Source organism: Etheostoma spectabile, chromosome 15, assembly GCF_008692095.1.
Source record: "Etheostoma spectabile isolate EspeVRDwgs_2016 chromosome 15, UIUC_Espe_1.0, whole genome shotgun sequence".
Classification (NCBI taxonomy): Eukaryota; Metazoa; Chordata; class Actinopteri; order Perciformes; family Percidae; genus Etheostoma; species Etheostoma spectabile.
Genome location: NC_045747.1, coordinates 2,185,195 through 2,200,114, shown reverse-complemented (window position 1 = coordinate 2,200,114; position 14,920 = coordinate 2,185,195). Strand labels below are relative to the sequence as shown.

The 14,920-nt window shown below is 41.2% G+C and overlaps 1 protein-coding gene across 2 annotated transcripts in view; it reads left to right on the top strand.

Annotated features, from left to right (window-relative positions):
- zmp:0000000896 (caspase recruitment domain-containing protein 10) overlaps positions 1-13,903 on the top strand; it is a 17,335-nt gene extending 3,432 nt beyond the window's left edge. The window contains exons 3-24 of one of the 2 annotated variants that reach the window (XM_032536629.1): positions 1,442-1,579; positions 2,205-2,391; positions 3,002-3,140; positions 5,192-5,407; positions 5,510-5,629; positions 6,065-6,190; positions 6,898-7,077; positions 7,178-7,282; positions 7,644-7,680; positions 7,811-7,848; positions 7,945-8,039; positions 8,156-8,205; positions 8,360-8,480; positions 9,421-9,598; positions 9,837-9,960; positions 10,083-10,323; positions 10,482-10,548; positions 10,680-10,782; positions 10,917-11,075; positions 11,769-11,881; positions 12,807-12,922; positions 13,692-13,903. In XM_032536629.1, coding sequence (XP_032392520.1) covers positions 1,442-1,579; positions 2,205-2,391; positions 3,002-3,140; positions 5,192-5,407; positions 5,510-5,629; positions 6,065-6,190; positions 6,898-7,077; positions 7,178-7,282; positions 7,644-7,680; positions 7,811-7,848; positions 7,945-8,039; positions 8,156-8,205; positions 8,360-8,480; positions 9,421-9,598; positions 9,837-9,960; positions 10,083-10,323; positions 10,482-10,548; positions 10,680-10,782; positions 10,917-11,075; positions 11,769-11,881; positions 12,807-12,922; positions 13,692-13,722 — 2,684 coding nt within the window. In that variant the 3' untranslated portion in view covers positions 13,723-13,903. Of the gene's footprint in view, positions 1-1,441; positions 1,580-2,204; positions 2,392-3,001; positions 3,141-5,191; positions 5,408-5,509; positions 5,630-6,064; positions 6,191-6,897; positions 7,078-7,177; positions 7,283-7,643; positions 7,681-7,810; positions 7,849-7,944; positions 8,040-8,155; positions 8,206-8,359; positions 8,481-9,420; positions 9,599-9,836; positions 9,961-10,082; positions 10,324-10,481; positions 10,549-10,679; positions 10,783-10,916; positions 11,076-11,768; positions 11,882-12,806; positions 12,923-13,687 lie in introns of both variants that reach the window. The other variant, XM_032536628.1, reaches the window with a different exon arrangement.
- Positions 13,904-14,920: the final 1,017 nt, after the last annotated feature.

Sequence of the window (14,920 nt, the reverse complement as noted above, 5' to 3'; positions counted from 1 at the left end):
GGAGTGTGGATTGGTGGCTGGAGAGCTGCCACTTCACCTCCTGGGCACTGCCAGGTGCCTTTGAGCAAGGCACGGTACCCCCCCAACCGCTCAGGGCGCTGGTTTAGCTGGCAGCCTCTCACTCTGACATCTCTCCATTAGTGCATGTACAGATCCTGAGCATGTGTGTAGTTCAGGACTGTGTGTGATAACAAACAAAGTGTGGACACAGAGTGTAAATTGTAATTTCCCCATTGGGGATCAATAAACAGATTTAAAAAACATTAAAAAGGGAATAGCATAAAATAAAATCTGTGTCACTGAGAAGCCCCAAAGTGCCACTAATAAAAACTGTGCATTCAAGTGTTGTGGTAGTTACCAATTAAGATTTACAAAAGTAAAAACATACAGGTACATACCTGTATGTTTTTGCCTAAGAGAGCCTGTGTCTCCGCCCAGAGGGAAGAATGGGTGGTCAGATCTTGATCAAATTGGCCGTGCCTTCTGCAAAACTTGTCTGTCAAAGATCTTTGTTAGAGAGATCTTCTTGCATGCCAATAATCTTTTTGGTTTTATTTTTTAGTAAGGTTCCCATGGAATGAAAACAAAGAAAAAATTCAAATGGACTAAATATAAGTTTGGAAGAATAAACCCATCCGTCGTACCTGCATACTTTTAATGGTGCCGATTTACTGAAATGGAAACACATGCTGCCTTAATAGAAAATCTAATTGAGAAGACAAACAACACACAAACATGGGCATCGTCGTGACAAAAAGTAATGACATTTTCTTGCATTACAGATTTGTTGTCTGGCATTTTTTGCTTTCATGAGACAGCTGAAAGGAAACATTGGAAGATAGACTGGCGCAATATGTCTTTACTATCATAAGTCGATACAAATGGCTCCACAATTGTTTGAGAAGCTTTGAACATGGGTAGCAGTACAGTACACGCAGTATGGTTCATTTGTAAAACTCCCAAAGAAGAAACATTATGTGTGAGTGATTGTGCAGCAGGTTGTCGGAGAGTAACAGCTGGGTAAAGATAAACGTTGCTGTGAGAAACAGGCAGGAACAAAGGAGAGAGTAAGATGAAAGACAAGGCTAAGTAAAGGGGAGTTGAAGACAGACAGAATAAGGAGTGAAAGAAGATAAAGATAAAGGGGAGATGTTGCAAGTAAAGACAGGATGAAGATGAGCACCTGAGCACCCAGTTCATATCACTGCTGTTCCTTTGCCAGTGAGTTATCTCATGTTAGAGCCATGCATTCATCATGGTCATGTTTAAAATACTTACCTAACTATAGTATTAATGGCGATAACATCAAAGAGGAAGCGTCTTTGTGGTAAGACAGTGTTAACTCAATATAACAGTTTACGGAACCAAACTCATTTGTAACTAATTCCACATTGTTACAGTTTTGTTCAGACTTGATTTCCCGTTTGTCTTTGTTGAACAGGTCGTTTGCTGGACATCCTGCGTGGTCAGGGCCCGCGAGGGCTTCAAGCCTTCATGGAATCGCTGGAGTTTTACCACCCAGACCAGTACACGCAGCTGACCGGAGAACAGGCCACGCAGCGATGCTCCCTCATACTGGGTAAGCAGTTTCTCTGCACGTTGAGAATGGTGGATGTATGGACACCCCACGTGGACTTCCCTTTGCTGCATGTCATTCCCCTTCTCTCTCCCCTTTCATGTTTAAGCTGTCATGTCACAAATAAAGGCCTAAAATACCAACAAAAATATCTTTTAAAAATATGCGACTGGCATGTGAAATTGTCCTTTGAATATGGCCTCTTAAACCTTAGGCACTATTTAATCAGAAATAGATAGATGCAGATGTTTGCAGCATTTTTCTCTGTCATGACTACAGAAGTATTTCAGTGAATACATGAATACAAATATCCGCATTGATATTGGCCTTTAAAAATCATTTATCGGTTGGGCTCTAAAGTAAAGGTATTTAGAAATTTGGCACTAATAGTCTAGAGTCTAGATTTTAATTTCTGCAACTTCTCTGCTTTCACAAAGTATACACAAAGTTTCAGGGCATTCAGATCATTACAAGTGCATATTTGTCACATAGTCAGACACAGTAGACACATATTCATAAACAGACAATAAAACAAGCCTCTCTGACTGTTTGCGTGAGAGTTTACCTTCTCCATAGATTAACCAAGAGTCCCCATGACTTATAACCTCCACCTGTCTTTACTCCCCAGATGAGGAAGGTCCGGAGGGATTGACCCAGTTTCTGCTGCTGGAGGTGCGTAAACTTCGAGAGCAGCTTCGAAACACCCGCTTATGCGAGCGACGCCTGTCTCAGCGCTGCCGCATGGCGGAGGAGGAGCGCAATCGCGCCGAACGTAAAGCTCAGGAGCTACGTCAGGACAAACTGCAGCTAGAGAGGTCTGTCTCGCATGGTTTATTCCTCTTAGTTTGCATCCTGCTGGGATCAGGATGTGAAAAGAAAATCTTGTCCAAGAGAATGATATTCACTAAATTGTACGATATTAGTCATGAAAGAAACTTTTTTCTGACCGTTGAGCCAGGTTATTTTTATTGTTGATGGCGTCAAAGGGGTAGTGGGAGTATAATGTTACCTGCGATAAAATATTAGCGTGAACCAAGTTCTGCATTTTTGCTGCCTTCAGTATTGTGCTTAAATACAACAAATTGCTTGTTGAATTTCAAACAAATAAAAGGAAATTTTTAAAAAATTTTAACAAACAAACTATCTCTGAGTGTTTCAGCTGATCTGTGATTGTTTCAAACAAACTGATACTGAAGGGATGAGCAACGTAAACATACAATTGGTAACTTTGGGTTTAATTATCATTGGATAAAGATCTTTTGCAATTTAGAGACTGGGATTCCATTCAAGAGGGTGTATATATCTGCTGTGTGAATGTAACGTTAATGTTGCAGAAAGCACAGGGTTTACTTTTTGTGGCACAAAACAATGAATCAGTGACAAAAAGTAAGTGAATGTGTGCTCTGGATGATTTGTGTTCTGAAGGTTGCGTCAGGACTGGGAGTTGGCCAGTCGAGAGCTGGGCAAGCTGAAGGACAGGCACCTGGAGCAGGCTGTGAAGTACGCCAGAGCCCTGGAGGAGCAAGGCATGGCCTCCAGCCGTGAGAGAGAACTACTGAGGCAGGTCGGTCGTTTAGGAGCAGCTTAAGTTAAAACAGAAACTGTACAGTTTCTCAATTTGGTTTTAATTAACCATGTAAGGTTTTAAGACAGTGTATGTTTTTTCCCCACATCCAGGTTTTAAAATTTCAAGATATCAGAATCAAAATACTTTATTAAGCAGACAACGGGGAAAATTCCCAATGTCATGAAATTCACAGATATTGATATATTGTCAAACACCATTATCTTATTTGCTTAAAGGGTGACAAAGTAGGGTACCCCAACTAAATGTAGCCTACTGTATAAAATTAAGTTTATTAAACTAGGCCGGACGGATGAAAATGAATGGCTGAAGCTTAAAGGAGACTTCTGGTGCAAAGTGAACCTAGGGGTTAATGACACAAGGGTACCAAGTCGACCGTTCTCTGGGACATGTTGTCACGCTAATCGAATGTGACCAGTTTTAGGGCAAATGCCTAATTAGCTTATTGCGCTAGTCGTCGGGGCACACCAAAGTAATAAGAAATAGCTATATCTAAACCACTAACAAGGCTCAGAATAGCAGATTTAAACAGTTTACATTTAAACAAATCCATGAAATAATAAACCTTTCTCATTACAAACAATAACAGAAGATGGAAATCATTTCAAAAACTTTTTAGCTATCTATGGTATTTTTGATTGCTAGCGTTAGCTCAAAACATCATTCAACCGACAGCCTTTGTTGTGTTTGATGCTAACTTGTAGCCAGCAGTGAACAAACTTCATTATTTAAATTCATTTTTACTGTATCGACATTACAGAAGTCTCTCGTTAGCATCTTGTAGGCTACTTGTCGCAAAGTGCCGCATGCGCAACTCACATCTTCACTCGACTCACATCGGGTAGTGACACCATTTGGTATACAGGCAGGCGCCATCTTGGGAAAACAGTCATGACCAATTGAACAATGAACGCAGTGTAACCAGTAACATAGCTTAAGCACGTCTGTACACTTACAAAGTTCTCAAAGCTTTGGTTTACATGTAGGGACTCTCATTATGCTACCGTGGAAGTGTGGTGCTATTTTGAGCCTTGTTAGGGGTATAGATATAGCTATTTCTTATTACTTGTGCATGCCCCGACGACTAGTGTTATAAGTTAATTAGGGGGTTGCCCTAAAACTGGTCACATTCAGTTAGCATGAAAACATATTCCAGAGAACGGTTGACTCGGTACCCATGTGTTATTAACCCCTAGGTTAATTTTGCGCCAGAATTGTCCTTTAACTGTATGGTTACCTTACATTTAATACGTTTTTTCTAATGTGTAAATGAAGTGTTTTTTTTTCACAATTAGGCCAATTTATCCTTGCTTTTAAGATGGGTCATTACCTACCTCCCACCACATTCTTCAGCGGACCCTGACTCTAAAAGCAACTTCTCATCTCACGCCCCCCCCAATAGTTTCCCCTTGTTGCTCTTAACTTTAGGTGCAGTATAAGGGGCTCTATGTGGGCCATGATGGTCATTCTGTTTAACACAAGAGTCTGTTCACCAAAGATACTGTTTGCTGCATAATCATGTTGGGACAGGGAGAGCTATTTTAAGTGTTTGATAAACCTAAGGAAAAAAAGAATGTAATGTTTGATGGCATGATAAGGCGGCAAATAACAGTGCCCAAGTGAAACTGCACACAGCTGCAACATAGTAACTAAAGTGAGTCATGTGTGAAGATGTTATCAGACGCCCTTATTTTAGTTTGTGCGCTGTCACAACATGTTGACCATTCCACTGAGGTATGTGTTGAGATTGATAGCCAACTGCATTAATTCCACTATGGTCTTGTTACTTTACAGTATATGCAGTGTGCCTGCTAAAATTGGAATGTAGTATAATAAACGTGTTGGTTTTCCGTTCCTTTTTTTTACTCCCAAGTACTTGATTCCTAGAATAAAAATGAACATATTACAAAATTAAATTTCTACCATTATTGTAGATAAACAGCCCTGGTGCCTGGTGTGGAAAGTTCAAGCCCATATTTAAAAAATGCCAGAGTTTGTCTTCACGGCTGCTTTGCTAATTCTCCCTACAGGTAGAGGAGCTGAAGTCCAGGCTGACAGAGGCAGAAACACATACAATCAATACCCCAGGAAGCAAGAGGCTGGCAAAAAGAAACAGTTTGCCCTCTAATGGAGTAAATGGTTCTCCACCCGCTTTACCAGAAAAGCCGCAGCGCCAAACTGAAGTTCAGAAAGCGGAGAACACAGGGACTCAGATGAAGGGCTCAAGTCCCAACACTGGAGTCATAGTATGTTTTCAAATCTACAATGTTTATCATCTGAAAATGGCCTTTATAACTGTCTCTGTTTATGTCAGAATCTTTAAAGATGGGGTGTTACTGTTGTTTCAGGCTCTGATGGACATCCTGAAGCAGGACCGCAGGGAGGCTGCAGACCAGAGACAGGAGCTGTGTGACGTCATTACCCGACTACAGGGGGAGCTACAGAGCACCGAGGAGCACTGGGAGAAGGTGAATAGTAGGGCTGCAGGGATGAATCCATTAATCCATTAGTTGTCAACTTTTAAATTAATCAGCAAATATTTTAAAGATTGATTAATCGGTTTGAGTCGTTTTTTTAATAAGTTTCCAGCTTATTAAATGTGAATATTTTCTAGTTTTTTTCACTTTACACTCTAAGGTAGTAAACTTAATATCTTCGAGTTGTGGACAAACAAAAGACATTTGTTGACGTTGTCATCTTTGGACACTTTCTAGACCAAACAACTAATCCATTAATCGACTATGAAAATGATCAGTTAGTTGCTGCCCTAGTGAACAGACTCACAAATGATCTTTAAGATTATGATTTTTTTTACTGTTGTTGAAAGGTTTACTGCCAAAGCCCATGTTTTGTTTCTTCACTGCCTTTTAAATAGAGGTCGTAATGGTTAACCGTGTTTGCAGGTGGAGTCTCAGTGTGAGCAGCTACAGCTGAAGGTGAGGACTCTCCAGCTGGACTGGGAGACGGAACAGAAGAGGAGTGTGTCCTACTTTAACCAGATCATGGAGCTGGAAAAGGAGAGAGACCAGGTCAGTGTGAATGAAGGCCCAACCGAGTCTCTGACCAACATACTAAATTAACTAAATGAAACGTATGTTTTTAAATGTGTTGAATTATGTGGACTGTAGTCCATAGCCATAACGTTATACTTCTGGGACTGATCCGTTGCTGCCGAACATTTCACAGGATTTCATTTTTTTCGGCCAGATTTACAATACCTTCCTTTTCCTTTTGTGTTGAGATTTTAAACTCCGGTGGATTTCTGAGGATTTCTGGTTAACTGCTCCTCAGATCTCTGCAGGGTGAATCCACACAGCTAGCTAGACTGTGTCCAATTGGAGTTTTCTGTGGCACAAATAAAACAACCCTTAAACTTACACATGTTCCACCAAAACAAGTTCCCTCCCGAGGCTATTTAGCAGCAGCACCGCAGTTCTGTCCGGCGTTTAGCGCCACCCAAGACAATTGTGATTGGTTTGAATAAATGCCAATAAACCAGAGCACATTTTTCTCCCATCCCGGAATGCCGTGGGGACTAGCTTATGGGCACAGCTGATGGGGATCATGTAATGAAGTACACTAAACATACCGAGTGCATCAAGACCCATCTGTAGTTAGTGGTGTTGCAGTGTAATAGCATCCCTTACTAGGGTGAACCGTTTTTACACCATGCAAACTTCTTTTCTCTTTCTTTTTTCCATTTATTATTATTTTGTCATATACTTTTCCCCCCCAGGCTCTGCGTAGTCGAGACAGCCTGCAGTTGGAGTACACCGACTGTCTCCTGGATAAGAACCGTCTGCGTAAACGCATTGCGGAGCTGCAGGCCAACGTGGAGCAGCAGCAAAGGGAGCTGGAGAGAGAGAGGGAGAGGAGTCGCGAGCTAATAGAGCAGAGCAGCCTGTGTCTGAACTGTGTAAGTTGAACGCAGGAGCACAGCGCGTTAGCAGTGCAGCACTGTCTTCCCACAGGAACCACAGATCATTTGATAGAATATGCCCCCCGTGTCCCCACAGTCCCACCTGTCTCTGTGCAGTGAGGACCAATGCTACGGCCCCTGCTGTTCCCTCGGCCTGGACCTTAGACCCCAGGCCGGTGGCACCCGGCCTCTCCTACAAAAGGTCTGGAAAAAAATATGATTTTTCTCACATTCACAATGACAGCAGAATCCATCACCCTAGTTGTGATTTAAATCCAAATTACTAAGAATCTGATGTTGTTTATGTACTTTTAATAGGGATAATTCCTATGGGACACAACTGTTGTAGACACTGCCACATGTTTTCTAATGTTCTGACGGTATGCAAGGAATGTAGCTTTTAGACTGCAAAGTACAATTTTGACTAATGATCTTATTATTATCTTAAGTATGACACATTGTTGTAGATTCTTATGAAAATCTATAAGCATGTCAGTACCTGCAAAATACCTCTCACTGACTGTGAGGTCATTCTACATTTACTCATCTTCTCTGTGCCACAGACGCCCTCAAGTGGCCAAGGCAATGAAAACTTGGAGGGTAAGTTGTGTGCAATGACAGCAGGAAGATGATTCTCAACTTTTGCACAGTAAAAAAAAAGTACTTTGTTTACCTTATAAAGTTAAGATACACTCATGTTCATTCTAATATTTTTTCTGCTTCTTCACAGATTATCGTTCCAACTCCGAGGACAATCTCCTTTTGTCAGTGAGTATAGCGACTCTGCTCCTTAACGAAAGAGAAAAAGAATGAAAGAGTCAGAATCATTGTTTTTTTTTTTTTTTTTTTAACTTACCTTGCTAGACTCAGACAGAAGACAACGAAAAAGAAATAAATCGTCTCTCCACATTCCCCTTTCCTCCGTGTATGAACTCCATCAACCGACGATTCAACACAGAGTGAGTTAATCAGCCCCACAAAACATTACCTATTTACAGCCTGCTCTACCTAATGTCTTCACTTAAAACAACATCTCATTACCTTTTATCATCCTTTTTTTTCTGTTTTAAAAAAGGTTTGACTTGGAATCCTCGTGGTGCAGTGATGAGAACGATAACATTACAGGTATTTTAAAAAACTGTAGAAGAAAACCCTAAATGAACTTCTAAATGATTCTTATTTGGCATCAAAGTACAATAAAACAAAACCAAAGTTCTGGTTTTGCTTCCTTTGCACTTATATTGTGAACATGAGTGATGAGGCTCTCTGGTGTTTTCAGGTGAGCAGAGTGAACCTTCTTTGTGGGATTCCTGTATGTCGCTACACTCTCATCTCTTCCCCCTCGACCTGGTCAACCTGCCTGCAGTCTCTCCACGCCAACCCAACCCTTGTGCTCCCAGGTAGGCACACCATCACGGTTTTTGACGCCTGTCAATGTTAACCCTCTGAGGTCCAAGGGCATTTCCACATATCTTCTTTAATTTACCTTTTTCAGGTGTTTGCATATAATGAATCCCCATGTGTTTCTCATCAAAATGTTGAGAACAAACTCAGTTTTCTTTATAGTGATGCCCACATTTTTTCTAGAGCAATGTGTAAAGAGATGATTCGGCGCGAAAGCTGAAACGTTTGATGTTGGCTTTCATAAAAGTCCTCAAATCTCTTGTGAAAACAAACCTTAACTTATGGTGAGTTTTACGAATTGTTACGGAGCTTGAAATGAGTTTACCAAAGTCTTGGGTTATATAAACGATTAAAATTGTAAAAAAATGTCTGAGATGAAATTTTGTAGTCTTTTGCTGTCTTTTTGAGTAGGAATTTTGTCCAACCGGTGTGTCTTGTGATGCTTTCTGCTTATAACCAATGATGCCACTGCTCCCAGCAACGTGTAACACCTTCATAGATAACAATGTAAAATAAAGGTCTTAACATACAAACTGCAGTATAAAACATTTTGGGGGATTTATTTTACAAAAGTGTGGTGTTAGTATTGGCCCATGACAATGATCTTAATTTGTTTGTGGAAGCCTCAATATGCAGCAAAAAAGGCCTTTCTAGCAGATACAATTTAACTAAACTAAGTGATGAACATCTATCTCATTAAACCTTAATGATTGGGTGTACTGTGTTGAAAGGGTTTAAAACTGTAGGTGCAAATATTCCCATTATGTACAACATATATGTATTTATGTTGAAATAAATTCTACGAGCACAGAAAAAGCATAAGATGTAACGTTTTGATGAAATAAAGTGAATAGACTTCACTACTGAGCTTTAGTTTTTGTAAAGTACATGTCACATCATGCTTATCTCATGCTGCCCATCCTTGCCATCTCCCAGGATTCTCTCTCGCTCGCCGTCCTCAAGCCCCCCCATCTTACCAAAGCACGGGACAACCAGTCTAGCTGACGATGTTACGCTAATCGGAGGGAACAAAACCGGGATCTTCGTCAGCCACGTGAGAGCTGGCTCCCCGGCTGAACTATGTGGACTGAAGGAGGGCAGTGAGCTGCTGGAGGTGTGTGTCTGGATAGTGAATATTTCATGTGTGAGCGAGCACTGTGTGTGTATGTACATGGTTATTTATGTTTTTTTGTACAACTTCACATTACAGTTCTGCCTGCAGGTGTGTGAATATTTTGCGAGGTCCTTGATTGCAAAAAAGTGTAAATGAAACATAAGAGAGAGAGAAAAAAGATGAACATAAGAACGTAAAGCTGGAAGATAACATGCAGTTTTTCCTCTGTGTTGCCCAGCTGGAGCGGGTTCTGTTTGGTGGGGGCAGTGTGATGCTGAGCCAGTGTACTGCTGAAGTCGCCCACTTTTCTCTGCAGTGGTGGTCCGAGCCTTCAACACTCAAACACCAGAGCAACCCAGAGGGTGAGTCTGTTTTTGTCAGAGATTTGAAAAATCAACATAAAACAGTAGTACTGTATTCTTGAAACTTTTGTGTCCCAGAGAAGTGAGACTAAGATGTCCCTTCTTCCCTTCCCTGTGCTTAGGATACTCCAAGCTGTGCTCCCAGCTCTCGTCACCTACTTTCATGGGTGCTGACTCCTTCTATGTGCGTGTCAATCTCAGCATGGAGCCTCGCGGTGACCCGTCGTCTCTGGGTGTGTCCTGTGATGACATTATACATGTCACAGACACAAGATACAATAAAAAATATGATTGGCACTGTTCCCTGGTGGACCCACACACAGCCAAACCCCTGCAGGCAGGAACCATGCCCAACTACAACAGGTGCACCACACAGACCTTAATATGATTTTAGACCGCATTCTTATTCTGGCCATTGAGGTTTTTAACTGTGGCTCTGAAAGACATTACAATATTATAGTATGTCAAAAGTAATATCTTAATTATGCACAATAAGGAGTGTAAAATATTTTGCATCTCAGGGCACAACAGTTGTTACTTGTAAGACTACGAAAAATGTCCATGGAGCAAAAGGACTTCAAGAGGAGGGTAAGTCTTCCTTTTTTTTAACTGAAATGAACATCAGGGTCACTTTCAGTCACTGTGCTTTATCAAACTATAACAGAACTGGTAACACACAGCTATTAGGTGTTTATTTTTCTCCATTTTCCTACATGTAGTTCTTGAAGAAACCATCTGGACGTGTACGATTGGTCAAGGCCGTGGACCCCAGTGGCCGTGGGATTGGTTCCACACAGCAGGTCCTTTACACACTCAACAAACGTAAGCACCAGCCATAGTGTTCCCGAAATGCAACATCAAATCTGTGAAATAAATTTGATTTGTTTCAGTATAAGTTTTATTTGACAAACTGTGTATGTGTGCACGTTGCCCCTGTGTGCTGTGTGTCCTTTCAGGTCACGAGGAGCACTTGATCCCGTACAGTTTAGTGCACCCGGTGCAGGTTCAGACTAAGCGGCCGGTCCTCTTCTCCCCCTCTCTTCTCTCCCGTGGTCTCATAGAGAGACTGCTGCAACCTGCAGATTCTGGTTTGAAGTTCAACACCTGCCTTCCAGGTATGTGCACATCATTACATGTCATGTAGCTGACGCTTTTATCCAAAGTGACTTTCAACCTTGAAGTTACAAACTCCGGACAGCAAGAAGTAAGTGCAAGTTCATTATCTTTAGTACAAACACTCCTGTTGTCCTCCGGGTCAAATTTCACCCCTTAAAAAAAGTTTCGGAATCAGAAATTTGGGTTTCCTTCAACCAAATTGTAATATAAAAATAACGTGGATGGTTCCCTACAACGCTCCTCACAAGTTAAATAACTGATCAGATCACTATTTTTATTGGATTTGGGTGTTTTATTTAATTTCATAGCATTTTAAGAAAAAAAAAATATTTAAGAACACTGAAAAAAGTGACAAATATAGGGAAAAACAACAAAAACGTCCAAAAAAAACACAGAAATAATCAAGAAAGACATTGTAAAAAGTGAGAAAGACCTTCGTGAAAAGTGACAAAAATGTCAAAAAGTGATATCAACAAAAAAGCTCCAAAAACTTTGGAACAACAACAAAAATGTCCAAATTAATAAAATAAAGAACTTTGGGAAAAGTGACCCAAAAATATTGGTCTATGGGAAGACAACACAAGGGTTAAATACACTAAACACTGATGAACTCAGCGAACAAAAAGGTTGATGCTTCTTTACACATGATACACCACAGTCTCCTCTTTCCTCTGTTTTACTGCGGTTTGCAGAGTCTATCCAGACTTCAGAGAGAAGTGAGCCGAGTGTGTTCCTGTTGGACTCCCGCAGCCCAGAGCAGGCTCTGGGAATACGGCTGCAGTCAATACAGGATGTCATCAGCCAGGTAATGAAAACAAAAAACACAATCAAGAAGGGTGTTTGTGGGAAACCACCTCATGACTTGTCTATTCATACACAGACCCTTTCCTTTTTGGATGACATATCAATGGAGCTCTCCACGGCTCGACTTTGGACCCTTGGCTCAACATTGCTGAATCCTTCCTGAATCCATGCTGTAGACTTGTGCTATAGTCTTCTTGCTTCTATCTGTGCGTGTGTTTGGTCCCTTTTGTCTTATGCCGGTCTCCCTGCTTTGTTTGTTTGTTTGTGTCTGTCTCTGTGTCTTCTTTGTGAGCGGCAGACATCGTTCTTGCTGTTGTTTTTTTATTGTGTTTCCCTCCTTCTTGTATTTCTTCTCTTTGTTTTGGTGTGGAAACATTTGAGTGCAAGGAAGGATTGTGTAAAAGGTGCACTGGGCCTTCCTCGGTGTGTGTGGTGTACTTTTCTGTGTGTAGTCGTCTAGACCGATGTTTAGCCCTTTTGCTTGTTGCTTTTGTTTTTTTTGGGATCAAATTCTTTTTTTTAATACATTTTAGAAATTACTAACCGTGACAAATAATACACTGAGGATGGGAACGCACCCAAGGACCAAAAGACATAGAGAGGATAGACGGGAGGGAGGGAAGATAAAACAACACATGCAAAAACAGACACATACACAGACAGACCTAAGACAAGGGACCGAGCACCGGCACAAGTTAATGCAAAGGTTCAAGGCTCCGGCCCGGACCTCAAATCTTCAGCGACGCTCAGCCAAGTGTCCAGAGTCCTCCTGGCGCTCCATGAATGTGTGCTGTGGAGAGTTCCACTTTTGCTTGTTTGTTTAAATAAAAATAAAAAAAGATCTGTAAAAAAAAAAGGGTGATTGTGGGTGAAATCAATAACCAGTCATAGCTATTAACTATTAACTTTTTCTGTCTTTCTCCCAGGACAAGCACTGTCTGCTGGAGCTGGGGCTGCCCAGTGTTGAGGGCTTATTGAGACTGGGGATTTACCCTATCGTCATCCATATCCGCCCTAAGAACAAAAAGCACAAGACGCTAAGGTAAGTGTGCATTCTTTTGCTTAGCAAGTCCAGTATATTTAGTGCTACAGTAACCAAACATCAGATCAGCACGATAGTACTTCATTCAGGCTCGTCCAGGTCCTCATACACGACCCTCTATTCCCGTTGTAGGGTCAATAAACGATTTACTCTGTGTAGATGGTGTAGTATTTTCTTACCTTGCAGATACAAAAAAAGATTTTTTTAAGAAAACAAAGTTATTTCCTCTTACTTATGCTGCATAAGACCCTCCAATAAAATTGTTTAAATGTAAAAGCGTTGTATATTTAAAAACTTTGGAAAGACTGTTTCGAGTAAACAATGGCTTTCCTGTTTGTCGGTTCATTTAAAAAAAAAAAATTAAATTAAGAAAAGATAATTATAGTTTTATACGGTTCTTTATCTTTGAAACTGGTAAAGTGAGGACTAATGTATAATGTATATGACTAAAATATATAGATGTGTTTCAGTTTTGGGGGTTATATCATGGAGTAAACTTAATGATGAGTTGAAAATGTGAATGTCGGAGTTTCAAAAAAACTTTAAAATGTAAAATAAATAGGGTTATGAAGTATTTTGATTAAATTTAGTTTACTTTTTCTGGGTGATTCAATGGGGATTATAGGATAGACAAAAATAAGCCTTGGCTTCAGCCTATTCCTTTATCGGTTGGCTACGGTGGCAAATTGTCGAAAATAATTGTTTCTTTTATGTATGTTAACCGAAATAACATGATTCAACATCATCATCAACACTTCCAAGCAGGAAGCTTTTCCCCGGGTGTGGAGAGGACAGCGTGATGGAGGAGGTGTGCCAGGCCGAGGAGCTGCAGCTGGAGACGCTGCCCCTCCTCCACTACACCCTGGAGCCCGGCGCCTGGAGCAGCACTGATGAGATGCTCGCAGCCACACGCAACGCCATCCACAGCCAGCAGAGGGCGGTAGCATGGATCGAACTGGACAGGCTGCAGTAGAAGAGAAATACAGAATGTTTAGGTCTTAAATTCACCACGCAAACACATTCTCCTGTCTTTGAATAAAGAATCTGGCAGCTGGCAGCAGGCGCCAAACCACAGCCAGGTTTCTGTTAGCAACTAAGATACATTTTTACATTTACTTGTAATCTCAATAGATTAGATTAGATTAGATTATACTTTATTTATCCCACGACGGGGAAATTCTGTCGTTACAGTAGCAGCATAGCAGCAACAGCAAAAAAAACAAAAGACAAAACAATAACACACAAACAAGTTAGCACGAAAGAAATACAAGGCAAGAAATACAGGCAAGAAATAGACAATGAAAATATGGTAGACTGAGTAAGTAAAATGCCGTCAAACAAAAGGAATTTTAAAGTGCGGTTGCCATGATAAGAGAAACAATATTGCGGTGTAAGTGACGTTAAAAATTAAGTTGAATGTGTAATTAGAGCAAAGAAGCAAGAGTCGGTAGCATAATTTAAATTGTATTAACCTGAGACCATAAATATTGAAAAGTAAGTACTTGTAATAAAATAATATAAATACCAATATTAAAGATAAACAGAAAGTGTGTGATGTAGATGGGAGAAAAACAGGAACAGAAACTACAACACTATCAGGTAGTGCAGGCGTTGTAGAGTCTGACAGCGGCCGGGATGAAGGTCCTGCGGTACCTCTCCTTCTTACACCGTGGGGGTATCAGTCTGCTGCTGAAGGAGCTGCTCAGGGACCCCACAGTGTCATGTAGGGGGTGCGAGGTGTTGTCCATGTTGGATGTCAGCTTGGCTAACATCCTCCTCTCCCCTACTTTCTCTATGGGGTCCAGAGGACAGTCCAGGACAGAGCTCGCTCTCCTGATCAGTCTATTGAGTCTGCTCCTGTCCCGGTCCGAGCTGCCCCCCCTCCAGCAGACCCCAGCGTAGAGGATGGCAGAGGCCACCACAGAGTCATAGAAGGTCAATAGAGGCCTTATATAAGCATGTAAAACCAGCTGGACTGGCTACAGTGGGGGAATGGTG